This window comes from Sarcophilus harrisii, chromosome 4 (genome assembly GCF_902635505.1).
Source record: "Sarcophilus harrisii chromosome 4, mSarHar1.11, whole genome shotgun sequence".
In the NCBI taxonomy this organism is placed as follows: Eukaryota; Metazoa; Chordata; class Mammalia; order Dasyuromorphia; family Dasyuridae; genus Sarcophilus; species Sarcophilus harrisii.
The window spans coordinates 25,226,082-25,254,001 of NC_045429.1; the positions used below are offsets into that span (position 1 = coordinate 25,226,082).

The following is a 27,920-nucleotide window of genomic DNA, read 5'->3' on the forward strand; positions in this document are numbered from 1 at the left end:
TACATTAATATATCACAATTCATTTATTTTTCTTGGAGGTTGAGAAACCAAACCTGACCCTCACTGTTATTTTAAGGAATGCTAAGCTTTAAAAAATTAATCACTTAGCTTTGAAGCTGGTGGAAATACTCCCCACTGTTTCTATGTGAATACCAGCACATCTTGAAACCTTTATTTTCTCTTTTAGTTGAAGCTCCATTTAATTTCATAGAGCCCTAAATTCACATCACTTTTAATGCGTTAATTAATGGTCTATATTAGTTACTTGTGTTTGTGTTTCCCAGATTGCTGCCTCTGAGAGCAAGAGCAATGTTTTATTTGTATTTGTTTCTTGACCTGTACAGGCTTCTCTGCACACGTAATAAGGTGTTGGATTTTGTATTAAACATTGGTTGTGATTTTAGTACTGATCTTTTTCAGAAAATATTTTTTAAAATAGAAATCCAAGAGCAAAATATCTTGATTTTTGGAATCAATGTCAAGAGTCAATATGAACCTTTCATCTATTCATTCATTCATTCATTCATTTATTTACTTATTTTGTGTATGGGTGTGTATTTTAAATTTGCTGAGGCATTTGGGGTTAAGTAACTTAGTAATAGATTGCTTAATCATAGTATCATTTTTTTTCTATATTTTTCCTTAAAATTTTACTTTGAATACCTTGTTTACCCAGTAAGGAAACTGAGAGATTTAAATTGATTCATTGCTTGCTATAAAGTAGAAGTGACCTTGGAGATCAAGTCCAACTCTTGTTTTATGGAGGAGTAAACTGGCAGGCATAAAGAGAGAGATGTTCTGTGTTTCTTCCCCTACCTTCCAAGGCTATGGAATTTGTTAGTATTGTAAGATCTGACTCCTAAGCTAGTGCTCTTCCCTCTGCTTCTACTATATGTCTCCTATTCTTTACTCTCCCTACATCCTACTTTTAGCTTTCTTCATTTGGCACTTTCCTCTTTCTGTTCTTTTTGTATTTATCTCTTCAAGTTGACAATAGAATAATATTGTTGATAATAATGATAATGGCTGAGAGTTATATAGCTCTTTAAATGTTGTACAATATCCAGTGACATCTTATGATCTTCACAATTCATAAACTTCAGCATGACGGCTGGGAGTGCCTTCTATAGGTATCACTAACCTCACTCTTACAGATGAGGAAGCAGGTCAGGAGAGGTCAAGTTACTTGTCAAGGTGTCAGCAAGGTACCATGTGGTATTCAAATATAGGACTCCATATCTCGTGCTCCAGCCCACTATATACATTGAATTTTTCTTAAAGTCAAGTTGTAAAAATTGCTGCCATGTGTTTTGGTTCCTTTTTTGTTGTTTTAAGTCTCAATAGGGTAGGAAATATGATAAACATATTTTCTTGAAGGTCAGTATCATCTCCAAGAAGCCTAGCCTGATATACTTTTTCCTTTGGTATTCTACATCACTATACATTTGCCACAAATCCAATCACACCTTCTTTATTCTACAGTGGTAAGAAGTTGGAGGGTCTCTTCTTGCACAGCCGTACTGGCTTGGGACTGTTAGAGTACAGTGCCTTTTATTTCTCTTCCCCTGCATCCCCAGGGGCCTAACTTACGCTTTCTTCCTCTCAGCCTTCCCAGAGCCAGAGAAGCCTCAGGTGAGTGGTGGGAGATGCTGAAAAGGTACCTACCTGACAAAATAAGAAGGATGATATAGGTGTGGGCAGGTCAAATTATCATCTTTGTGTTAGAGTATCTAGCATCAAAAAGTGCAGCTGATAAAAACTGTTGACTTTAGCTACTCGGATTCTCAAAATGTATTGAGGAAGTGACTTGGCTAGTCAGTGGCAGAGGGAGGACTCAAACCTTGTGAGCAGTGCTCTCTTTAAAGAATTCTCTCAAGTTTGTTCTAGTCAGGAAGTGTCCTATTTAATGTGTGCTGGTGGTTTGTTTGATTTTTTTAATTGTTGAGTTGTACAGATACAGTAGCCATGTGGCTTTTGAGGACTTTTCCTTTAATGATGTTTTTGGATACATTTAGCCAAAAGTTATTTCTAAATGCCTTCAAAAAGTGGTGGTTCTTACCAGCCATTTGTCTAGTCAGCAAAATCAGGGTTTCATTCCTATGCAGGAAAATTGGTATTGGTTATAGCTTTGCTTCCAAACACTGGCATGCTCACTGTGAAGGTTCCCTATACAGTTTTGTTTTTTAATTTGGCCTAAGTCTGTCTTTCAACTCTCACAACCTTCTCCATGGAAGCCAGAATGGGGGGGCGGAAAGGAATGCTGTAGATGAAGTTTACCTAGAACTCCTCTCCCAAGATGGCCTGTGGAACATTCTGTCCCCATCTGTCTCCACATCTGTAGGAAAAAGAGGGAAAGAGATGTGGTCATTTGTTTTTTAAGACTGAGATTGGTTAGCTGAGTAACATTTGCCTGCTTTTTAACATTGTTTTTATTTATATTATTTTTAGTCTAATCACTTAAGCTCTTGGTGTTGTGGGCCTCTCTTTGAGGACTACAGATTTAGAAACCTGCATTGGTAGAGGGTGCCCGGACAGTAGGATTCCAGATCCAGTTGCTCTAGTTCTTCCTCCCTTCTTCCTTCCTGTATGTGCCTTGGGCTTTGTTCTCCTGGAGTCCTGGGAAAAGGAAACTTGGGAAGGGGAAGGGCTGTGGCTTCCTCACCTCTCTTCCTTCTCTCTGCTCCCTCAGGTGTCCCTCTACTTCATCTTCTCTGTGGCAGTCCATCTTCTGCTCTGCTAAATCCCAGGTCTGTGTTAGCCTTCTACTGCAGTTTGGTGGAAAAATCCATCACCAACTGTCTCCCTTTCACACACCCGGCTTCTGACCTTACTTGAGGTTTTAATTAACTGCCTCTGTGCTTTTCCACAAGCAACCCTCCCATGCCTGGAATTCTCTTTCTCCTCCACTCTGTCTCTTAGATTCTTTCCTTTCCTTCAGTTCAGTCACTGTGTCCTACAGGAAGACTTCCCTGATCCTCTCCCCCTCCCTCCCTTTCCCACCCAGCAAGTGCCTCAGTCTTGTCAACCAGACTGGAACCGGCCACTAACCTATGGGTAGCCAGAGCAGAGCAGAGCAAGCTAGAGACTGGGGAGTCAGGGACCCAGCAGAAGTTTAATTTCAAAGTGAGGAAAATGGCTTGCAAGCCAGGACACTGTGCCAGAGTTCTCCTCTAGTGGGGGAACCTAAGGCGGTAGGGGGAGATTTCAGACCTATGATGGTGCGGTGAGCTATGGCCCTGACAAGGAGACAAGTTTGATTTAGAGCAGACCTTAATGACCGGAGTCCTATGGATGTTTGTCCAAGCTCAGAGACTACCTGATGTAGGTGAAATAATCATGAGATTTTGCTATATGGTTGAGGTCATGCAGAGGGTGAGCTCAGAGAATTATTGTTGTCAAGTCCAGTTGCACATCCTGCTTGCTGGGCCTTAGCTCTAGAAAACTGGGGCTCTTCTACCATCTTGACATTCTCTAAGGGATTTTCCTTGTCTGTTTTGGGTATTTTCTTAGCAACTATGATACATAGTGGGCTCTTAATATGTACTTATTGATAGATGTTAGGATGTCTAAATTTTTTAACCTATATTTTGTGCATTTTTGCTGGAAACATATCAGTTGATTTTATGCCCTTTTTGGAATTTTGTCTCGCTTGAAATTCTGAGTGTATCTGAGTGTATTGCTATTCAAAACAACTTTGAAAGTCTTCAGAACTTTGATGGGCGCAGTAACCAACCAGAACAGCAAAGGTCGACCCTGTTGCCAACTGCTTAGAGAAGTCACTGACACAAGGTATAGAAAAAAGACATTGGTCTTATTTGACTTTGTATATTTGTCAAGACTTTCCTTTTTTTTGTTTTTTCAACTGGGATGGAGGAGGGGGAGCTAGCCAAGAGTGGAGGGGGCGAAATAAAAGGAATGGCAAGATGACTAAAGAATTTTTTAAATACAAAGAAGAGACTAAAAAGAAAATCAGAAGGAAACACAGACAAGTAGGCTAATGCTGTAACAAAAGTTATACCTGAAAGGGATAATAAGGGAAAGGAAAAGCAAGTTGAGGGGTGTGGGTATATAATCTTTCAAGACAGAGAGAGATGAAATGAGCCACACCCTGGTACTAAATGCCAGAGGCTGATTGGAACTCAGGTCCTGGGTCTCTGGTGCTCTTGCCTTTATCTTTTTGGTTTTTCCTCCTGAAATGTCATCATCAACCTGATTGACTTAGTTTTGGATATTTAGTACCTTCCCTCCTCCCTTAGCCCCCTGGAGGACTAGAGGATGGAGCAGGAAACTTCTCCTAGAACCTTCCTTTATAGAGAACTGGGCACTAGCTTTCTTTTTCTTATTGATGTTCCCAGTTCTTAATGCTGTATCGGGCATATTAGAAGTGCTTAATGAAGGTTTATTGACTTGAATTAAGGTATTTCTCTGGCCCTGAATTCTTCCCAATCCAAGGATTTAGCATAGTTCAGAAAATTTAGAATTTCTGTCAATTACGCACCTGGTGGCACAGTGGATATAGTGCTGGGCCTTGAGTCAGGAAAATCTGAGTTCAAGTGCAATTTTAAACATGTTTAATTGTAACCTTGGGCAAGACACCTAATCTCTTTTTGCTTCTGTTTCCTCATATGTAAAACTATCTGTAGGGTTCATTGTGAGGATCTAATAAAATAATATGTGTAAAGCTTTTAGTATGCTGCTTGGCACATAGTAGCAGCCATATAAATACTTTTTTTTTTCCTTCATCGGCACAGGAAGTGTTCTCATCAAGTATTTTGCTTTACCATTGAAATCCTGTGTCTGATACCTATCCCTGTCTCCAGTGCCTGGCACATAGTAGGCACTTAATGCTGTGTGCCTGACTGATTGTCCCTATCCCTATTAACTTTTTTTTTTTTTTAAACAACAGGGTAAGTCATGGTTCTCTTACTTTTTTTTTCTTCTCTTTCTATCTTTTTCTGAAATAAGTTGTTTTGTGGACATAAGGAATTAGCTGATGGAAGGGCCTGTCCAGTAGTGAGTATTCCAGTTTTCCTCTGCTGCCCGTACAAATGTAAGAGAAAACTTGCCAAAAATCCTACCAAGCAGCAGGTCACTCCTTCCCTCTCTCTGACTCCAGGGCCAGTATTCTTGTCCCTGATCAGACTGGGCTCTTTACTTATGTCTGACTTGGGAGGGCCTCTATGTTTCCTCATGTCTTCCAAGAAGTAACTTGGAGTATTAAATTTCAAGTCATGTGCACTTAGCTCTTTCTTTGTCAAACCTTGATTTAAATCAGCATTAGTGGAGAGTATGGTGCAGTGGCAGCAACTCTGGGTGGCCTTGCGAACCTGAGTTCTAGTCTCAGCTCCACCCCTCTGGAGTTCTTTCCCTCTCTGGGTCTCAGTTTCCTCAACTGTGAAACAATAGGATTTGACCCAATGATCCCTGTGGGCTTTTGGAGCACAGTTCATTCTTGTATGTTGTTTGTTAAAGCCTTTAAAAACTCTTCCTATCCAAAGAACCACTCCAAGAAATAGCTGTTTTTGTAAATATGAACTAATGCTGAAATCTGGGCATCCAGACTTTCTTGTATAACAAAGTACTGTATATTGGGGCTCTGGGGGAGTGTGTGAACTTGACTGTGTGGCCTGCCTGCCATAGGTGGAATGTTTGGTTAGTGTGGGTGTCAATATTATAAACTAATGTAAGCTACATATGTCTCCTGGGTACAGAGCAGGATGTTTTTTCTTTCTTTCTTGTTTACAAAAATAATAGGAAGAATGGTAAGAAGTTACTACAGAAATGAATTGATTTCATTCTGTTTTCTTTGTATGGTTACCAAGAAATGCATGGTCACCCAGTATCAGGTTAACCAATGCAGATGTGCCCCTTATTTCTCACCACCGAAAGGTCTTTGTGCATTAAGTGTACCCCTAGATCAGCACTTGTGCTTATTGATTGGCCTAGTAGCCAGGTCTAGTGACTCATTTTTTCTTGCCCTTTGTTTTCATCAGGAGCTTTTTGCCTCTATGAGGGAGAATGCCATTAGGCCTTTAATGTCAAATTCCCGGAAGAATGGGTTGGTTTAATTTAGGTTTAAGATAGAAATCTAAAATAGGGCTTGGAAGCTTTAAAAATGAAGTAATTTAGAAGCTTGAGTGAGAACCGATAGGGGGAAGCAGTCCCAGAAATCTGAAAGAGAACTAACTGTTCTTTACTAATTCTTTGGCCTTGGTCACTTCCCTACTTAGTTACTTCCTTACTCCAGACTTTATGAATGAAAGAACATTTATTAAGGGTTTACACTGTACTCAGTACATGGAGGCTCTGGATCCAAATGCTCACATGCCTTTTTCTCAGTTAGTCTTTGACCATCAGAGATCCTTTTAGATGGCTTGGTGGTCCTATTTCTATTTGAGTTTGACATCTCTGCTGTAGCCTTGCAGTAGCAGATGCTTTTATGTAGTCTAACAATTACACTTCAATTTCTGGCTTGATATAGACTCATGATTCAGTTAGGTGATCTTCAGGAGGTACTGTGACTAAGAAGTTCATTCATTACCCGTTGGCCAAATGTTTTATTATGAATGGGGATTATCCTAGGTCAAGAAATATGTAGAGCCTGTTTGCCTGGATTTTACAGAGCGCCTTAGCTTAGTAGAAATTATCTGTTTGAACTCTTTGGGCAAAGCCTTTACACATCCAGGATTGCTCTTATATATTAAGAATTCAGAGTAGAATTTTAGGGAGTGAGTGTAACCCCAAATTTTCATTTACTTTAGCATGATTCTGACAGGTTGGAAGAATGCTGATCATCAGTTCTTCTGTAACTTATAACCTTTAAGTGACATAGAAGTACCAGCAGCCTTGCCCCATGCTGTTCTCTTCCCTCCCTCCACTTCTCCCCTCTCCTCTTCTTCCCTTCCTCCTGCCCTACTGCCTCTTCCCCCTTCCCTCTTCCTCTCTGAAAGTATTTTTGAAATAGTTATCTTTGGAGATAATGCAAATAATATACTCCATCTTATTCCAGTGTTAAAACCTTTATCATATAGGTTCTTATTTTTGTTATTAAAATTGTTTTAAAAAATGATAATTTTTATTATCAAAATACATGCAAAGATAGTTTTCAACATTTACCCTTGCAAAACCTTGTGTTCCAAATTTTCTTCTTCCTTCTCCTCTTTCCCCCTTCTCTAGAGAGCAAGTAATCCAATATATGTTAAGCATATACAATTTTCTGTATATATTTCCATAGTTAGTATGCTACATAAGAAAAATCAGAGCAAAAAGGGGAAAAATGGGAAAGAAAACAAAAAGCAAATAAAAAACAAAAAAGTGAAAATACTATGTTGTGCTCCATACTCTATCCCCGAACTCTGAATGTGAATGGCTCTCTCCATCACAAATCTATTGGAATTGGTCTAAATCACTTCATTGTTGAAAAGAGCCATGCCCATAAGAGCTGATCATCACATAATCTTCTTATTGCTGTATACAATGTTCTTTTGGTTCTACTCACTTCATTTAACATCAGTTCATGTAAGTCTATCCAGGCCTTTCTGAAATCATTTTGCTGATTGTTTCTTATAACACATAAGTCCTTATTTTTTGGGGGAGAAAAATGTGACATGTTTTTAGAGATCATCAATTTTTGCCATGGTGACATCTATTAAGATTGCATTATTAAATTTTAAAAATAGTGTTATAATGATTGGGAGCAACAGTTTTAAGATAATGGCATGGTTCTAGTACAGGTTCATTTGTTGAATTCCCAATAATATTTTAAAGGGATTTATATTTGTAATATGGCGCTTGGTTGTTTATGAAGAATAGTGAGCTTCTTTGTTATGTAATTCTGGACACTTGGTTATGTCTTTCTAAGCATTTAGCAGGGGCCAATTTTCTTCAAAGGTGACTTGTAAAGCTGTGTTGCTCTAATTTTCTTGTTTAGATTATACAACACATACAGATGTGATCAACACATACATCTAGGATCCTTAATGTTAACTTTTCTATAATTTCTGGTGTCAGTGATCTGACTTTAAATTGCTGCTTGTAAGCTTCTCTAATTTTTTTCAGAATACAATATCCACATGACTGAGTCATTTGTTCACTTTTTTGATAGGATATTGTTGGTTGAGTTTTATGTAAATCTTGTTTTTATTATGTTAATAAAATACATAATAAAATTTTTATGTTTGGTAGATTATAAAACCATGTGAAGGGAATACTTACAAGTATTCTTCCCATTTTAAAGATAAAGAAACTGAGACTTAGAGATTAATGGTACCCCTTCCCCATCCCAGAAAAAAAAAAAGGAGTATCTGTAACAAGTGTCAATGCCACTTAACCTAGTAAGTAACTTTACTTCTTTTTTTAATAATAACTTTTATTTTCAAAATGTTATGCAAAGATGGTTTTCAACATTCACCCTTGAAAAATATTGTGTCCCACATTTTTTCCCTCCCTTCTTCCCACCCTTTCTCCTAAACAGCAAGTAATGCACTATATGTTAGATATGTGCAATTCTTTTATACATATTTCCACAATTATCATGCAAATCGTAACTTTACTAGTTTACCTGTGTCAGTTTCTTCAACTGGAAAATTTCTGAGTTAAAGAAGATTGGACTAGAACATTTCTGAATTTTCTTACATCACTAACATTCTGTTCTATTCTCCTTGATCTTTTTTCCTAATGGAGTTATACAAGTGATCGAGCCTTTTTTTCTTTCTTTCTTCCTTTCTTCTTCCTTTCTTCCTGTCTGTCTTGTCTGTCTTTTCTTTTCTTTCTTTTTTTTTCTGAGGCAATTGGGGTTAAGTGACTTTCCTAGTTAGGGTCACACAGCTAGGAAGTATTAAGTGTCTGAGGCAGATTTAACCTCAGGTCCTCCTGACTTCAGGGCTAGTGCCAACTACTGCCCAATCAAACCTTTCTTTTCATTATTTAAAAAATTTTTATTATATCTTTTTATTTACAAGACATATGCATGGGTAATTTTTTTCAGCATTGACCTTTGGAAAACTTTCTGTTCCAACTTTTCCTCTCCTCCCACCCACTTCCCTAGATGGCAGGTAGTCCAGTACATGTTAAATATGTTAAAATATATGTTAAATGCAATATACGTATACATATTTATACAGTTATCTTGCTGCACAAGAAAAATCGGATTTAGAAATAAGGTAAAAATAACCTGAGAAGGAAAACAAAAATGCAAGCAAACAACAGCAGAAGGAGTAGAAATGCTATGCTGTATTCCACACTCATTTCCCATAGTTCTTTCGCTGGATGTAGCTTGTTCTCTTCATTATTGAACAAATGGAACTGATTTGGTTCATCTCATTGTTGAAGAGAGTCATGTCCATCAGAATTGATCATCATATAGTATTGTTGTTGAAGTGTATAATCTCCTGGTTCTGTTCATTTCACTCGGCATCAGTCTATATAAATCTCTCCAGGCCTCTCTGAAATCATCCTGCTGTAATCATCATTTCTTACAGAACAATAATATTCCATAACATTCATATACCACAATTTACCCAGCCATTCTCCAGTTGATGGGCATCATCCACTCATTTTCCAGTGTCTTGCCACTACAAAAAGGGCTGCCACAAATATTCTTGCACACACAGGTTCTTTTCCCTTCTTTAAAATCTCTTTGGGATATAAGCCCAGTAGTAACATTGCTGGATCAAATGGTATGCACAGTTTGATAACTTTTTGAGCACAGTTCCAAATTGCTCTCCAGAATGGTTGGATGCATTCACAATTCTATCAACAATGTATCAGTGTCCCAGTTTTCCCACATCCCCTCTAACATTCATCATTATCTTTTCCTGTTATCCTAGCCATCTGAGAGGTGTGTTGTGGTATCTCAGAGTCAAGTCTGTCTTAATAGATTACTATATGCTGTGTGGTGTGCTGAGCATTGAAGAAAGAAAAAGCCATTGCCAGGAGAAGTTCGGTCTCATGGGAGAAACCATTTGCAAAAAATGTGCACAAACAAGACATATACAAGATCAATGGGAAATATTATTAGCAGGAAGACACTGAGATTAAGGAAGACTGGAAAAAAACTGTTTGTAGAAGCTGAAACCTGAGGAGAGCCCGGGAAGCCAGGAGATGGAGATGAGACAGGAGAATCCCAGAGTTTACTGTTGGCCCTGCAAAATATGTTATTCTCATTTGCTGATTTTCAGGTCTAACTTCCTTGTCAAAATCAAAAGGTCATAGGGCCACAGTTTTTAGTTGAAGTAGACTAGAAATTTTCTAGTCTAGTGCTCACTCTTTATAACTGAGGGAACTGAGGCTGATAGAAGTTAAATGACTCATAAGCAACAGAGCAGGGATTCTAACTTAGGGCTCTTTTACTTTAAACTTAAAATGGATGGGAAGACAATAAGATACATCCAGAAGGTGGTAGCAGGGACAGATTACAGGATGGCAATAAAAATATGGCATGGCCACATGAAAAATACTGTCAGGGAGTGCTAAAATTCAGTATAAGCTTAAATTCAGCTGGCACAATAGGATAGAAATAACAATTATTTTATGTGGATATCCACTCTCCCCACAATTGTTTGATGCAGCCCTGGAGATCTTAGCAAATAGATATAAATCAGGAGAGAAATTCAAGACATATAGTTAAAAAGGAGATAAAACTCATCCTGTTTGCAGAAGATGTGATGATTTACTTGGAATGTCTTAGAGAATCAGCAAAGATACTAATGGGAACAGCAGTCCTGCAGGATGATACAAGATAAGCCCTCAATCTTCAACTGTCCTAGGAAGGGGAGCTGTGATTGGGAAGTAGCAAGGGGGTACAGTGAGCTCTTTTTGACTTCCTTCAAATGGATCCAGCAAACACATCAGGCTAATGGAGAAAATCCCAGAAAGAGTTACGAGCAGATTTTTCCAGCCCAGGTTGGTACAGAGAAACAGGAAGCAAAGCCTTCAGATCATGGAGACTAGGTCTAACTGGGAGTGTGCCGTCCTGAAGACTCAGGCCCAGAGAGGTGTTGGGAACAAAGGTAGAAAGGTGCCAAAGCCAGGCACCTTTGTGCCCAGGGCAGGAGTAGTTGCTAGCTGGCAGTTTTCTTACTTGCTACCCAGTTCTGAATCAGAATGGGGAAGAGACCTATCTCTAGGTAGAGGGGGGTATTCCAGGTTGAGGCACAGTGGCAAGCCCTTGGTTGTGTCCTGAAGTGTGCAGAGCTTGGCTCTGACATCAAGTTCAAATTCAGGAAGTGCGCTGGAAGAATGAGCAAACAAAAAAGAACCCCACCATAAAAATCTGTTATGATCAAGAAGATGCTCACAAAGATAAAACTGCAGAAAAAGAGAATGACTCTAGAACATGCACAAGTAAACCCTTAAAGAAAAGTACAGCTTGGGCATGAAATTAAACTAAAAGATTTGGAAAACATGAAGCAAGAATTTTAAAATATTTTATTAATAAAATAAAAATGTTAGAGAAAAAAATGGGAAAAGAAATCAGAGTTATAGACATAAGAATTAGAAAGATAATTAACAGATAATAATTTGTCACAACAGGTGCAAAAATTTACCCCAGTAACCAACTTCCTGAAAATTAGAATAGATCAAATAGAAGCTGGTGATTCCATGAGATAACAAGAAATGTTTATTTAAAAACAAAACAAAATGAAGCTGGGAAGGGGGGCACAAAACAAAGAAACAATGACAGATTCCTTTTTGGACAGGATTACTAAGTTGTTAGGTAAGGTGAATATTGTAGATATAGTTTCCCTTTATTTGTATTGCCAGTGCTTAACATAGTGTCTAGAATATAGTAGGCACTTAATAAATTTTCATTGATTGATTGCTTTTTTAGCAGTTCAGTTAATAAAGTATCTTGTTCTTATAGAAATCTGGAGAGAAGACACGGGCTAGATCTTAAGAAAGGAGGGGATACAAGCATTTGTTAAGTACCTACTATGTGCTGGACAGTTTGCTTTAAAAATGTTATCTCATTTGGTCCTCACCACAACTTGGGGAGGTAGGTGCTATTATTATCACCATTTTATAGTTGAGAAAACTTGGGCTAATTGCACTTAAATGACTTTCTTGTCTGAGGTCACCCAGCTAGTAAATGTCTTAAGACTGGATTCCATCTCAGGTCTTCCTAATTCCAGGCCCAGCCTTCTGTCCACTGCCCAACTGATAATACTATTTGAAACTTGTTGATTAACAGAAATCAGAATAATTAGTAGTTCCTTGTCATTTTGGGCAGGTCTCCAATGAAGTGGGGGCATTTTGTTGTTGTTTTTGTCCTGGGGGAATTCTCCATTTTAATCACTGATTTGGTAGTCTCCTAGGTCAAAGGTTCTTAAACTCCAGGTGGGATTGTGTAACTGAATGTATGTGGGTGTGGGGGTTCCCACAAAAATTTGGCAACAGTAAAAGTTTTCTGAATACAAGGACCAAAAATTAATTCAAAATCACATGCATCTTAAGTGTTTCTGGCAGTGATTGCTTGTGTTGCATCGAGCAATTTCACTGAAGCCTTGGTTCTAAGCTCATAGCATGCACATTTTGCACCTTGACTCATACTCAAGACAGGTTCCTGTAAAAATTCTCATGTGAGAAGGGATTATGAGTGAAAAAGTTTAAGAAACCTTGATGTTAGCCCTTACTATGTGCCAGTCACTATAACTGTAACATGCACTAGTATTACAAAGAATGAAATAGTTCCTGATCTGAAGGAATTTATATTCATATTGGAGAGATATGCAAGTATCTAAAAAATACATACAAAAGGCAGCAGACATAGTGAGAGATAGGTAGAGAGCTCATTAGCATGTGATGGAATCAGGAGTGAGTTCAGAAAGAATGGCAGTTGGTGCTTTAAGTAACAGGAATGCCAGTGTGTGTGTGTGTGTGTGTGTGTGTCAATGTGAGAGAGAGTCAGTGAGAGGGAGAGAGCATCAGTGAGAGGAAGAGAGAGTCAATGAGAGTGAGAGAGGGAGGGACAGAGAAATTTTTCCTTCTGTCATCCTGAGGATACTCTTCTGATCATCTCTCTTCTTTTTTCTTCAATTTATTTTCTTTCAAATAAGGCTAGGGAATAGATGTTTCCTATACTGGAAAACCCCAGGTCAGGAGATTTCCTTTGTCAAAGTCAGAAGGCACCTTTTCTGCAAGTGACAGCCCAATATATGCCAGAGGTAGAACTGAGAAAAAAACTGTACTTAATCATGTGGTTTCCAGACTTTTAAGGTTGGCTCTCAACGATTTCTTGATTGACTCTTCTTGCCTTAGGACAAAGACTCTAACAAAGTCCATGGTATTTATTCCCGATAGTCTCTTATCTTCCAGGAATTGTGGGAGAATATTTCATTATTTCTCTTACTGGATGAGGATTAGTTTTGCCCTCACTCTAGAATTTGACATCTTTTAATGATATTTTCCTTTATGTTGCTGTAGTTCATTGTTCTTTTGATTCTGCTTATTTCTCCCTTCCTCAGGAGTGGAGAACTTTTTTTCTGCCAAGGGTCATTTGGATATTTATAACATCATATAAAACTATCAACTTATAAAACTCAAGCATTGGGATTTTGTTGTATCTAGCTTTTTCAGCTCATCATAGCCTGTGGTTACCTTAGCAAATGATTTTGTGGGCTAGATATTTCCCATCCTTGTTCTATATCATTTCATAAAAATCTTCTCAAATTGCTCCTAATTGCTCATACTTGATATTTCTCACTGAACAATAATGTCTCATTACATTTATATACTATAGTTGTTTTTTTAAAAGCTTTTCCCAGTTGGTGGGCTTCTGTTATATTTCTTTATTACCAGAGTGCTTTTGTGAATATTTTGGCATTAAGTTGGACTTTTTCCATCTTTGAGTTTCTTACAGTATATATACAGTATAGAGATTTATAAAGGCAGAATGAAATTAAAAATGGAAGAGTAACTCAAGAGATTGTTATAGAGGTTCTTAATTTGTGTGTGTGTGTCATAGACCTTGTTAGTAATTTGATGGATATCTTCTCAGAATAAAGGTTGTTTTTTTTTTTTTTTTTTTTGTATTTTATTCCACATACAGGCAAAGATAGTTTTTAAAATTCCCCCTTCCCTAAGATAGCAATCAATCTGATATATGTGCAATTCTTCTAAACATATTTCCTTATTATGCTCTTATTATGCTATGCAAGAAAAATCAGATCAAAAGGAAAAAAACCTTGAAAAAGAAAAAACAAACAAACAATAAAAAAGTGAAAATATTATGCTTTGTTCACCATTTAGTCTCCATAGTTCTCTCTTGGTATGCAGAGGGCTCTTTCCATCACAAATCAATTGGAATTGCCTTGATTCAAAAAATTTTTCAAAAAACCTTCCTTTTCCCCCCCTATAAGTTAGAGGTTCCACAAACAAACTTGGTTTCCTTTGGAATCCTTTGCATTATATTTTATATATTTAAAAATCTTATTCTTGTTGAAAAGAATCAAGTCCATCACAGCTGGTTATCACATAGTCTTCTTATCACTCTGTACAATATTTGCTTGGCAGAATAAGCTTAGAGGAGAAAAAAAAGGAAGCTTTTTGAGAATTGTAGAAAATTAAGAGTGAATATCACACAATTTCAGAGTTGGAAGAACCCTTAGAATATGAGGAAATGGGGTATAGTGAAAACATTAGAGAGTCAAGAGACATGGGATAGAATCACTATTCTGACTCTTGGCTCTGCTTTCTTAAATGTAAAAAGGGAATAATAATGCCCATTACCCGTTTCACAGAATTATCATGGGTAAAGAACATTGTGAAGCTAATTTTTGTGTTTTCTGGATTTGTTTTTACTTTTTGGTTTTTGTATTCCCAGTCCTTAGAAGAGTGCTGGAGCCATAATTTGTGCTAAATAAATACTTCTTGGTTGGTATTATTATCATAGAATATAAAATGTTAGTACTGAAAGGCATGTTAGAGTATGAAGCTGAATGTCAGAGATGTTCTAAGGTTGGTTCCAGTTTTGGAGTGGACCTAGAACAGAGCATTTTCAAGCTATGAGGGACCTTAAAACATTGAATGTTGGAGCTAGAAGGAAGTTTTGTTACTGTGTAGGCCAAGCCCTCATGTTGTAAGGGATGTAATTCAGGCCTAGAGTGCAGAGTCCAAAGTCACATAAGGCAGAGATGGAACTAGGCCAGTGTTATTAGAATATAGGATGTGTAGAGAAAGGTGCAGTTGTATAATTTGTTTGGAAAAATGAACCAGAGTCACTATCATAATGGAGCTATCTGAGAGCTACTTCAGATTATTGTTCAGGGAAGTGACAATGAAACTTGCTCTTGAGAACTGTTAATTTTGCAGCCATGTAGATGACGCATATGGAGAGACCAGTGAGGAAGTTATTGTTTAAGAAGGAGGGGATGAGGACTTGGAGGGTGTATGCATAGAGAAGAATAACATACTTAAAATATCCAAAACAGCTAATACTTTCTGTTTGATTCTCTTTCCTCCTAAATCTATCCCTCTTCCAATACTATTGATTCAGAACAGCAAGCTTTCTAGTTATCTAGGTTCACAACTTTGTGAAAGTGAGTCAGAAATGATACTGATGTTGGACAGCTGCTTAGAGGGACCTGGTAGAAATATTAGCAATCTAAGCATACTTATTCTAAGTAGATACTAGTCCAAAGACTTTGATTCCTTGTTTTTAGAGTTTTCTCTCTTGAAATTGCATGAGAGTGTAAACTGGGTTATTATCTTAATAGTTGCCTATTTAGATATTACATGTGTTGAATTCCCACAATTATTTAATTGGAAGTCTGAAAAATATTTATATTTTGCTATGGTTGCCAACTGTCCAGTGCTGCTCTACAGAGGCAAGAAATTATGAAATCTTTGGAATATCCAGACCACTATCCAATCTCAGAATATAATCTCATGAAGCCAATTTTACTATCAGTGTTTCCAAGTTTAAGGATCAGTAAATGGGCCAAGTTGGCTGAAATATGGAGTTCATGAAAGGAAATAAAGTCAGATAAGTAAAATAGTTTGCTAGAATTGGATGAGTTGAGAGCTCAATATGAGTCAGCATTATGATCTTAGGCTTTAGCCAGAGACCTGCTGTCTTCATCCCTAATCAGATCATATATGGAATATTGTGTTGAATTCTGTACACCACATTTTTGAGGAAAATATTGATAAGATATAGAGAACATGTTACTTTCACAGTGAAGGGAAATCCGTGCCATCTGAGGACCGGTCATAGATGGGACAGAACAGGAGTCTTCCTGGGACAGCTGGAGAAGACCAGAAGAAACATCTGTGGAAGAGGTTGAGCTGAGGTAGAGTGTCAATACCTCCAGGCTCGCTCCACAGAAAGAGCAGGAGGGGAGTCCTGGGGCTCTCTGGGTGTGGAGAGAGCCTCAGACCCAAGTGAAGGCACTTTCACTTCTTAGACAGCCTGGTTTGAATCCAGGAAGACTGAGGAAACCTTGGCTGGTTGGGAACATCAGGCCCACCTGGGCTGCTGAGGGCAGGCCCTGGAGAAACCAGCCCTCAATGAGTGCAGAGGCATGGGGCAGGGACGCTGCTGGCTGCAGCACTTTCAGGAGTGGGGGGCTCTTGGTTTGGGGTTTCATGCCAGAGAGGAGAACTGAAGTGAAGCTAGAAGCAGCCCCCTCCCCCTTCCAACATTCACTTTTGGTTGGGGTTTGTGGTTGTAACGATTATATTGCTCTAATTTTTATCTATATTGTTTTTTAGACTGATTACTTCATTCTTCATCAGTTCATATAAATCTTTTCCTCCTTTAAATTGGTTTAGCCATTCTCCAAACAATAAACATCTACTTTGTTTCTAAATATTTTTTATCCTAAAAAGTATTATTATAAAATACATATACATATATGCACATATCTGTATCTATATGCAGAGAGTTCCTAGAAGTCCCACCAAATATCTCTGAGAAGGCCAAATTACTTTGTATTACTTCATTTATTCATTCCATTGAATTTCATCCCTAGTGCTTCTCTGCCTTGTCTTCTACCTCTTGGATTTCCTCACAAATATCCCTTATTCGTAGCCAATACTTTTCCTATTCCTACCATATTCTAATTTTTTACTAATATTATTATATTACATATATATCATGTCATATTAGATAAATATATAAATATACATTAATATTTATATTTATCCTGAACTTTATTCTTGTAATGGGTTTTATCCCACCAGATCTCAGTGGTCCTATAAGATTAAATTTTCTTTTTTAATTAGAAATTCTATTTTAACTTCTACTTGTGGGTTGCTGAGTATATCAATTCAAAAAACCTTTATTGGATTCTTATCATTTTCCAGGTATTACGTTAAGTTCTGGTGATAAAAATAACAATAAAAAGAAAGATGGCCTCTATCTAATGGGGAAAAACAACTCATAATAATAGAACTGGAAAGAGATAGAGTGGGGAATGGTGGCAAGTCTTCCTGGACGACTTTGGCGAGTAATAAAGATGATTGGTCTGGGCCCTTTCTCAAAATAGGATCAAATGAGTTTATGAAAAAAGTATCTGGAGGCCATCCTGTGTAGTGAGTGTGATGTGGAGGAAGATTCAGCTGAGGAAATATAACGAGTGACCAGATAGATATACTGAAGAATCTGGAAAGAGAAATGTCCCCAAAGCCTAGAGAAAGATCTAGAAGAGAGTGATAGTGTCAGAGGTCACAGAGAAATCAAGTAGGATGAGAATTGAGAAAAGGCCGTCAGGTCTGACCTTTAGGATTCCACTCACTCAGGAGCCAGACCACAGCGTTGAGAAAGAAGATGGAATCATTAAAGTCAGTTTTTCAGCACCTTCTGTGTGCTAACTGCGCACTGAAGAGTCAGATAACAAAATAAAAGCGCCCCTGCACTGCCTTGGGTCCAGAGACACATTGTGCTGCCCCCAGTTACCACCATATTGGGTGACCACTGTGATGACTGTGTTAGCCCCCTGGCTACCTTAGAATCAGCTGGAGTCAGGATAAGCAAAAGTCTTTGGTCTTTATTCTTGTTCTTTAGACCAAGATTGATTGAATTGGATGAAAGCAGAATCTCCATGACCGCCTTCTTCCTTGTCTATTGCCAAAGTGACCCTGGCTCATCTTACTCCACCTCCTAGCCCCTCCTACGATTCTCTGTATACACCAATCATCGAACCAGCACAGGATAGTGGGAAGGGCCATTCCCCAAGCATATGCGCATAGAGTATTGTCCAATCGGTAGTGCTCCAACTGACCTCAGTGCATCAACTCAACTGTTTCAGCCCTCTACAGACCACTTCCCACACTCTTGCCCCTGAGTCCTTGTCAGCGGGCCTGCTATAACCAGACAGACAGCGGCCTCAAGGAACTCTTAGGAAGGGACTGGATAAACAGGAAGTGTGGGTTGTGCTTCTTGCACACCTGAGTTGCACTCTTCCACACCTGCCCTTTGTGCCAGGACCAGGGCTGTCCTGGCTAACATCTCAGGTGTATGAGTTGGATTCAAGGGAGGCAGTGCTACCTGGAGTTGTCAGCTTTACTCTCTCTCAGAGGCATCTGAGTCCTGTGGCAAGACAAAAGAGAATATAACGGGGATGGTCCCAGATGCGGCTTGCAACCTTGGCATCTCTGCTGCTTGACCAAGCTCCCGGCTGTCCATGATGCTTGCTTCAGCCCACCTTCGTAGCCACTAAAACAAATGGCCCATTCCACCCGGGGGGAATATCTTCACATGCTTGGGGTACTATTCTCCTAATTCCCCTACAGGTAATTCTACTATGGTTACCCCAGTGTGGCTTAGCCATTTTCCATGCAGGTTTTAGTTGCGGCTGCTGCGCATGCTATAGCTTCTTGGAGCCACTGGTAAGAGTTGGTTGAAGGTGGATAAGTGACCCTCCACCAGAGGGGGCTAGTCCTCCTAAATACTCTGCATACCTTGCTCTCCCATTAAATATACAACATTTATAGAAAGAGTTAGACACCTAGGAAGTAACTCACAGTTACTGGTACTACTAGAGATATATGTCTGTTCTTCTGCAGTACTCACATAGCCCCATTCCAAGATAAGTCTATATACCTAGGAAGTTGCTTAGCCGGGTGTCCAGAGACCTCTTTCTAAAAACGCTAAATTGATTATCAGAACTGTTTCTTGGATCCTTTCTTCTAGTTCCCATTTCTGAACATTGCCTTTTCCCTCAAATGGCTATCTCTGAATCTCTATAATCCTGTAGGGATGGCACTTCTGTCTCTCTTTACCTTCCATGTTATACAGTATCTCCCACTGGTCAGTTAGCTGCTTTAAAAGCTATATGATTCATCAGGAACCAGAAATTCATTCCTTCCCTCACTCTTCATGTCTCTCAGGTAATTCCTGGGGACTACTCTCCTAAACTTTAGCTATTTAAAGCTTTGTAGATGGTGTCCATTTTTTATTATCTTTAATTTCAAATAAAATATCACAATTTAGAAAGGGGTCATGGGGTAGTTGCCTTGCTAATCTATTAACTCTTCTTTTCCTTTGTTATCTGCTCTTTATCTGTGACTTCATCTATTGTGGGGGAAGGAAACCAAGCTTTCACCCTCCTTTGGAAGTATACAAAAGAAATTCAGTTAAATACAAGTAATTAGGAAAAAAATGGGGACTGGATAATAATAATAATAGCTACCAAGTTTTAATATAGCTTCAAGTTTTACAAAATACTTTGCTTGGTTAATTCATGTAATCTTTGTCATTACCTTCAAAGTACATGCTATTATTTCTCATATGCCTAATTTTGGAGGGCAAGAAACTGAAACCCAGAGGTACAGTGACTTAGTAAATGACTGTGCAGAGGTTTGTGTGTGAGGGTAGGATCTAGACTCCACTGTTCCTGACCCTACTTGTTTGGACGGTTGTGTATATACTGATTCTTAAAGGAGGTATGGATTTCTCTGAAAGGGAGGGAGGAAGGGAGAACATTTCATATATGGGCCTGATATATGGGGAGATTTACACAGAGTACAGTGTCCAAGGAGTAGCAGAAAAGAGCAGTTTGACCCTGAGGTGTTTCCTTGCTTCTCAGACTTATCTACTGCAAGTTAAATAAACTTTGGTCAGAAATCTTATAATAAAATCTTCTAACAATAACACTATTGATATTTTAAATATATTTTTATTTATTTCATTATTTTCCAATTACATATAAAACATTTTAACATTTATTTTTTCTATTTGTTTTCCATTTTTTCATCCTCTTGATTTTTAAAAATTATTTCTTGATTTCTCCTAAAATCATTACCTTTCACTTGTACAATTCTAATTTTTAAGGAATTATTTTCCTCAGTGAATGTGAAGATCGAGTTAGCATCCTGGATACCTTAAAATCAGCTGGAGTCAGGATAAGCAAAAGTCCTTGGTCTTTATTCTTGGTCTTTAGGGGTAGAAGTGAATTAGTTGGACGCAGGATCTCTATGACCTTCCTTCTTCATCTCCCACCCAGAAGTGACCCTGGATAGTCTTAGTCCACCGCCTAGTCCCTCTTACAGTCCTCTATATATACCAGTTATCTAGCCAGCACAGAATAGTGGGAAGGGCTATTTTCCAAGCATATGCTAATAGAGTATTATCCAATCAGTAATTAGCTTTGAGTGCTCAGTTGTCCAACCTCAGTGCATCAACTCAAGAGTTTCAGCCCTTTACAAGTGAACTTTTGTGTCTTTTCTTTCCCATTTGACCAATTTTGCTTTTTAAAACATTCTTTTCCTCACTTGCTTTTTGTATTTCCTTTTGCATCATTTCTCTTCCCAGTTTTTACTAATTTGATTTTAAGTTCTTCCATGGCCTGAGATCATTTTTGGGGGAGGGGGGTGGCTAGGGCTTTGTTTGGATAAAAGAGCTTTGACTTTGTTATTTACTTTTGGTCTTCCTTGTCACCATAGTGATTTTCTATGGTCAAAATCTTTTTCTGTTGTTTGCTTATTTTCCCCAGCCTATTACTCAGCCTTTAACTCTTTATTAGAGTTCTATTTCCAGGGTGAAAGGTGCAATGTTCTGAGCTTCAACGATTTATGCAGCTCTTTTCAGAGGTCCTTCCAGGGGGTCTGTACTGTGAGCCAGTACTTATCCAGATCTGACTGTGGCCAAAGCAAGAGAGTCTGGCCAGTGCCAGCAAGAGGCTCCTGTAATCCCCCTCTGACCAGCCCTTTCCTCCCCCCCCCCCCACCCCCCACTTGTGAGCTAAGATCTCTAAGATTGTTGCTTCTGCTGCTGCCCCCACTGTTGCTTTGCTGGCTCCTAAAGTTTGCTCCTGGTTTGCTGGCACTCCCTGAACATCCTAGTGCAACATCCTATCCTGACAACCTTCCTCATGCAACAGATCCCTCCTGCAGACCTTCCAAACCGTCAGGAGCAGGAAAATTATTCTACTCTGTCTCTAAAATGTGTTTAAAGTCATTATTTAAAGTTACTTGGAGGGCTTTGGGGGGAGAGCTCCAGTGAGTCCCTGCCTTTACTATGCCATCTTGGCTCTGCCTCCTCTGTGATATCAAGTATGCATATGAAATCACATAAAACATATCTGTTAGCCATAACATCATTATTTATAATGCTTATTATCAAATAGCATAAGATTCATTAAAAAATAGACCAAATTTGGGGTGTTTTGTGGTTCTCTATAGCATAGTTAGAGAAGCATTGTTGTCAAGTATGAGAAGGGGAAAAATGTATAATGAATGATTTTGAAAAAATGTGTCAGCATTAGGTGTGAATAGATTTAAAACCAATGCAGGAATGCATTTTTGATCCCTAGATGCAGTAGTAAGCCAGTAAAGTTTGAGGAGAATGAACATAATCAGAATTTGCTTTAGGAAAATCACTTTTGTATCTCTATAAAGGATGGATTGGAGTGAAAAAAATATGGAGAGACCAGCTAGGATGCTATTTTAATATAGTAGTATAGCTTAGCACAGTGCCTGACACATACTAGGAGCTTAATAAGTATTTTTTTGAATTGAATTATCATAGTCAAATGTCATTTAAATAGCTTATTAAAGGTCACACAGCTAATAAGGGATGGAACTGGAATTAAACGCCATGGTATCTAATTATAGTGACTTTTCTTTGAAAATCTAATATATATAAATCTATTTTCTAAGGAATCTCATTTCAGTGATGGTGGCAGACTATTCTCTATCTTAGAAGACTTAGATTAGTACTCTTATTTTCCCTTCTCCAGTGAAAGAAAGGTTCAGCATTTGTTAACAAATAGCACCATTATCCTGCTGAAGATCATCTCATTCCCAAGTATGTATTTCACATTGTTGAAGATTTCTCAAGAATCCTGGAAAGTAGATTATGTAATTTCTATTTCAACTTTGTGTATCACATACTGGTAGAAGTGTATTGGAAGTAGAGCTTTGGTGATTAGAATCCCAAAGGGATGAAAACTATTACGCATTCTATTAGAGTTTTCCATGAAGCCCTCTTTGATTGTCCTAATTAGTAATATCTATATAATATCCGGGCTTACTTTCTCGAGGATCTCTCTGGTGTCTGAGATCGAATTGGAACATACTCTCACTCGAGTCTGTGTGTCTGTCTGTTTTTCTCTGTCTCTGAGTGTCTCTCTCTCTCTCTCTCTCTCCCTCTCTCCCTGTCTCTCTCTGTGTGCCCTCCCCCTCTCTGCTCCCCCCCCCTGCTTATTTCAAGTCCTCTCAGCTTTTATATACTTCAGTACAATTGTAAAGTACAAGTACAGTACGCTGAGCATGTGTCAACTGTAGAACCACGACATCACCATACTAAGTATATGTAAACTAGAGAACCATCATCTCATCAATAGGGCTGAGTTAACACCCTGCTATAAGTATCTTTGCTTCAAGTATACTTTTCTCAGAGTTCTCCATTATCTTCGGTCCTCTACACATCTATCCACTCTGGACCCCTCACAGCCTTTGGCATTGCAGTCAGGTGTAGTGGACAGTGCTCTACTCAGAATGAGAGAGACCTGGACTTGTATCCTGTATCTGACACTTTGACTCTGGACAGGTCCCTTCACTTCTCACCACTTCAGTTTTTTTAGCTCTAAAATAATAAAAGACTTTTCTATAAAGGAGGGATTTGAAAGATGTGCTTGTCTCCCAAACCACATGAAAGAGGTTACCCAGAAGCAGATCTGGGATGATTTTCAGGGAATAAAGAATCCTAACTTATCTCTATTAAAATGCATTTGGGCAACAGATTGGCTCCTCCTCATTGGAAGTTTCTGAATGTCAGAAAAATGATGCTCTGTTGACTTTTTTTTATAATTGAAAATTTTCTAGAATCTGATCATTTCTCTCCAGTTCTGTTAATATCTGAGACCAGGCCCTTATCTCTCATGACCTTACTTTGTTCTCTTCATCTTAGAATTATAGAATGAGATTTTTTTTTTTTTTTTTTTTTTTTTGCAGGGAAGTCTGAGTGCTTGGTTTGGGATTGGGAAAACAGGAAAGGATCAGAATTCAGAATCCTAGATCAGGAAGGGCTTCATGTAGAGGGTGGTACTTGATCTAAGCCTGGAAAGAAACAGGATATATAAGAAGCAAAAGTGAATGGCATGCATGACAGCCTTTCAGAGATTCAGAGGAGGGAGATGGGACATGTGAGAAGCAGTAAGAAATAGAAGATGGCCTCTTTTTGTTCTCTAGAAAAAGTAAGGATTGAGGGGAAGGATTCTACCCAATGGAACTTGCTGATAACATAAGGGACACAGTTGTCCAGGCCTGGGCTTGGATGATGTGCTGTGCAAAGTTATTGGGAAGTAGGAAGGAAATCTTACTTGACGATATCTGTTTCAGCTTTCTGGTTTACCAGTATTCCTGTAGTGTACGCTGTTTATGTGACTTATATTAACTGTCTTCTTCTTCTTCCCTCTCCTTCCCTCAATCGATGGCCAGCCCCTTCCCCATTGCCAGCCCCTATTTATTCTATTTTGGCTCAATAGTAAGAGCAGAGTAGAAGGTTCCACCTTTGGCAAATGTTAAAATGAACATTTTACAAAGTCTTCCATTTGTCAGGTTGATTATAATGAAGAATGAGGGAAAAGAAGTCGAGTTTGGCTGAAGCCTTTGGTTTCCACCAAGCCTGCAGCCTGGGCTGGCCTACTTGTTCCCCAACAGGGCAGAGGGAGGAACCCTAGACTGAGTCAGAAAATTTGGGGTTTTGTTCTGTGTGTTTGTGATATAAGCAAATCCCTTCCTCTCTCGGGACCCCATTTTTCTCATCTGTAAAATGAGGGAGTTGATTTAAATAATCTTTCAGTTCCCTCCCGGCTTCCAGTCTTATGATAAAGTCAGATTCAGGGTCTTGCATCACACTAGTGCCATACAGCTCTCATTCTAGTGACACTTATAGCTGTGGCCTCTCCCCCAAGGGACTCTTGTTCCCCATGTAGTGCCCTGTCAGCCTTTTGTTTGAGCTGTTATTATCCAGGTATTATAAGCACAGTTGGGATCAATAATCAAGGAACATTATTATGTGCCTCCTATGTCAGTTAGCAGTGCTGGGATTGTTGTTCTTATCTCTCCTTTCTTCTCAAAAAGGACCATGACCTCAGAGAGGTGAAGCCATGATGTGCAAGTGAATTGGATTTGAGTGAAGGAAGGCTGGGCAGAGTCACCTGCCTTCCTCTCTTCTCCAGAGGCCTCTGGATCCAGTGGCAAGATTTAGATCAGGATGCCTGGGATGGCCCTTGAAGTGCTAGGAGCTGTGTGGTGGAAAGAGCTGAAAGCTTTGAGCTCAGCCTATTTTAGCCTTATGATATAGTTATCTTTCTCCTGTGACTTTGGCCTAGTGTTTTTCCTTCTCTTACACATGTTTCCTCCTGTATAAAATGAGAAGGTCAGACACCTGTAGGTTTATTCATATTTGGCTTTGTAGTATTGTGTGTCCGATACAACTCTGTGCCTACTCCTCTTCAGCCAATTTTGAAGAGTGAAGTGGATATAAAGAAAACTTTGCTGTAATTCTCCAGTTGAACTTGATCATAAAGTCACTTGATCACTTCCTGGTCAATACAGATCTTGCCTAAATGAGAATTCTAGAATTGGGCCTTTTATGGCCAGAGGTTTGGAAATAATTAAATTTCAACTTCTTGGTTTTTGTCTGCTGAGAAGAAGAGTTTGTAATTGCAAAGTTGGAGAAGCCCTTAATGGAGTGTGGTTCAGATGATTAGAAAAATGTTTGGTTTCTTGCTTAAATAAGTTCCATCAAAACATGCTGATTTCCTTTCATGATATTTTGGGTATTCTTTTAAATGAATGTTTGTGTTTTTTGTTTACAGGCAGCTATCAATGGTGTAATCCCACAAGAAAATGGCATTCTCCAAAGGTATGTAAGAACATAACCCATGTAATGAGGTATGATTTTCTTTGGAAAGTTTAAAAAGAGTGAATTCTTTTTCTTACCTTTAAAAATGAAGAAAATATTGATTTCTGATGAGCACTTTAATGATGATTAATATTCTGCTGGTTTCCTTGATGGGAATAGTTTCTCTACCTCCCCCTCTCCCCACCCTTCCTGCCTTTCTTTCAGGGCCCACTCACAAAATGTTTATGCAGGTGCCTCTCACCCTTCCCCCTGCCTCCCTGGCTATAGTGTGCGGCTCACATACACCTGAGCTCTCTCCCTGTCTCCTTTCTCTTATATTTTTCCTGTCACTTTTCCTGCCTCTTCTTTGCTTCCATTGGATAGAATGATAGAATAGGAAGAATAGAATAGAATATTCTATCAGTTGTGACTCCTTCATTTTACATATAGGGTAACAGTTGCAAGGTTGGGGCAACTAGGTGGTGCCATAGTACGTAGAGTCAGGAAGGCTCGTCTTGATGAATTCAAATCCAGCCTCAAACATTTACTAGCTGTTTTACCTTGGGCATGTCATTTAATTCTCTTTGCCTTGTTTTCCTCCTTTGTAAAAATGAGCTAGAGAAGGAAGGAGCAAACTACTTCAATATCATTGCCAAGAAAGCCCCAAATGGGATCACAGAGAGTTGGACATGACTAAAGTAACAGAACAATAACAAAGAACAATAACAAATTGTGATGACCACAATTCAAGCCTGGATTTTCTGATTCCACTCTGCCAGGCTGCTTCTCATATTCCCATGTCTTAGCTTTTTATGTATTTTACCAATTTGGTAAAAACAAGCTTGTTGATGGTAGGGCCAATTGCTTATGCTTCCCTATATAATGCACAGACTCAGCGCCCATCACATAGAAGACTTGATCTCAATATTGGTTAAAATAGAAAAATAGCCAGTTGTTTTTCCTTTGCTACTTAGGTCTCCAGAGTTCCTAGTAAGTGAAAGGCATCTCAGAGGTACTCGTTAAATATGGGGAGATGATAGAGCAGTTTGCTAAAAGGGTCTTTTCTCTGTTACAGAAGTTTAACATTTAGCAAAATTAACTGAGATTGAGTAAATTTTAAGCAATCGTAAAGAAAGGTCATCAGCTTCCCAGCCCCCAATGCTGGCATTCTTCTTTATAGAATATTCTTTTGCATATTTGTATATTTCATCCTTTTATCTTCCAGCATCAGAAGAATGTCTTGTATATATTAAATACTTAAGGAATGCTTGTTGAATGGGGGAATCATCACAGAACATTTGTTATTTATCACATTCTGATTCTTGGCAGGCAGTAGTGTTCATTGTACCAGGCTCCTTCAGCATGTCTGTAGCCAGAATTAGCACAACGCTTTTTCTTCATCGTGGGGAGTAGCATCCTTGAGCCTTTTCCCATTCAAGTCATGTTTTAAGTGCCTATTCTCTACTAGAAACAGGAGAAGCACTAGGGATACCATCTCCCATCCCCCCAACCTCAACAAGAAGCACAGTCCCTGCTCTCATGGATGTTACAGTTTAATGGGGAAGGCAAAATATTCAGAATAAATAGAAAATAATCAACAGAGAGAAGGGACTAGAATTAAGGAAGATTGGTAAAGACTTCCTATAGAGGGTAGAATTTTAGCTGAGACTTGAAGGAAGCCAATATGCATAGATAAAGAAGGAGAGAATTTCAGGTTTGAAAGACAATCAGGGGAAATCCCAAGAGTCAGGAAAGGGAATGTCTCATGAGAGAATCAGTAAGGAGGACAGTATTAGCTAAGAAGAAAAGGGAAATGTGGGAGGTTTGAGAGAAATAAGAATCTCTTAAGCATTTATTATATTCTAGGAAATATGTTAAGCTTTAGAGACACAGGAATAGTGGGTACCCCTGAGGGAGCCAGCCTGCTGGTGTGAAAGTGGGGCAAACTGGAGAGCAGGAAAAGTTTGGAATATCTTCTATGAGGAAATGAGGTAGAAGAGAATGACTTAGGGAGGAATAATCCTTCCTGTGGTGAGGACCCATTTGATATTCAATAACATAAATTTTTAGTGAACTCCTTCAGTATGGTTGTCATTTTTTTCCCACCTTTTTTTTTTTTTTTTTTTTTTTTTAAGCAGCTTATGAGTAGTCATGGAGGAGAAAGATGGCATGAGGAATTCACAAATAGAATAAAGGAAAGAAAAAGGGAAAAGAGAGAAGGGACTGCAGAGTAGATGATAGTATGAAATTAAACTGGTTGTATTAAAAGTTAACATTCAAAAGAGAGGAAATTAAAACAAGAGGGAAAGTTATGAACCTACATATACATAATACAGTAAAGTATTAATGAGTGGATGGATTGAAGATCACAATAAAGATGAAGAATAGATATAGGGAGAGTAAGGCATTCAGAGAGATGGAATAGCAATAAAACATTAGGAGGGGCCAGCAGGAGTGGGCTGAAGAGAAGCACTATACCCCAGGTATTGAACTCCTCTAAAAATCACAAAGCTAAATAAATAATAGCCATCAGTATTTGGATGAGATGATTCTTCTGACTTCCTCTATGGAGAAAAAGACAAATTGGTTGCTTGTGGCCTGAGCCAGATTAAAATATCATTGGGAAATA

The 27,920-nt window shown here is 38.6% G+C and overlaps 1 protein-coding gene across 2 annotated transcripts in view; it reads left to right on the plus strand.

Annotated features, from left to right (window-relative positions):
* FAF1 (Fas associated factor 1) overlaps positions 1 to 27,920 on the plus strand; it is a 385,064-nt gene that overhangs the window by 64,117 nt on the left and 293,027 nt on the right. For both annotated transcript variants that reach the window (XM_031969148.1, XM_031969147.1), the window contains exon 3: positions 25,266 to 25,312. In XM_031969148.1, coding sequence (XP_031825008.1) covers positions 25,266 to 25,312 — 47 coding nt within the window. The remainder of the gene's footprint in view (positions 1 to 25,265; positions 25,313 to 27,920) is intronic.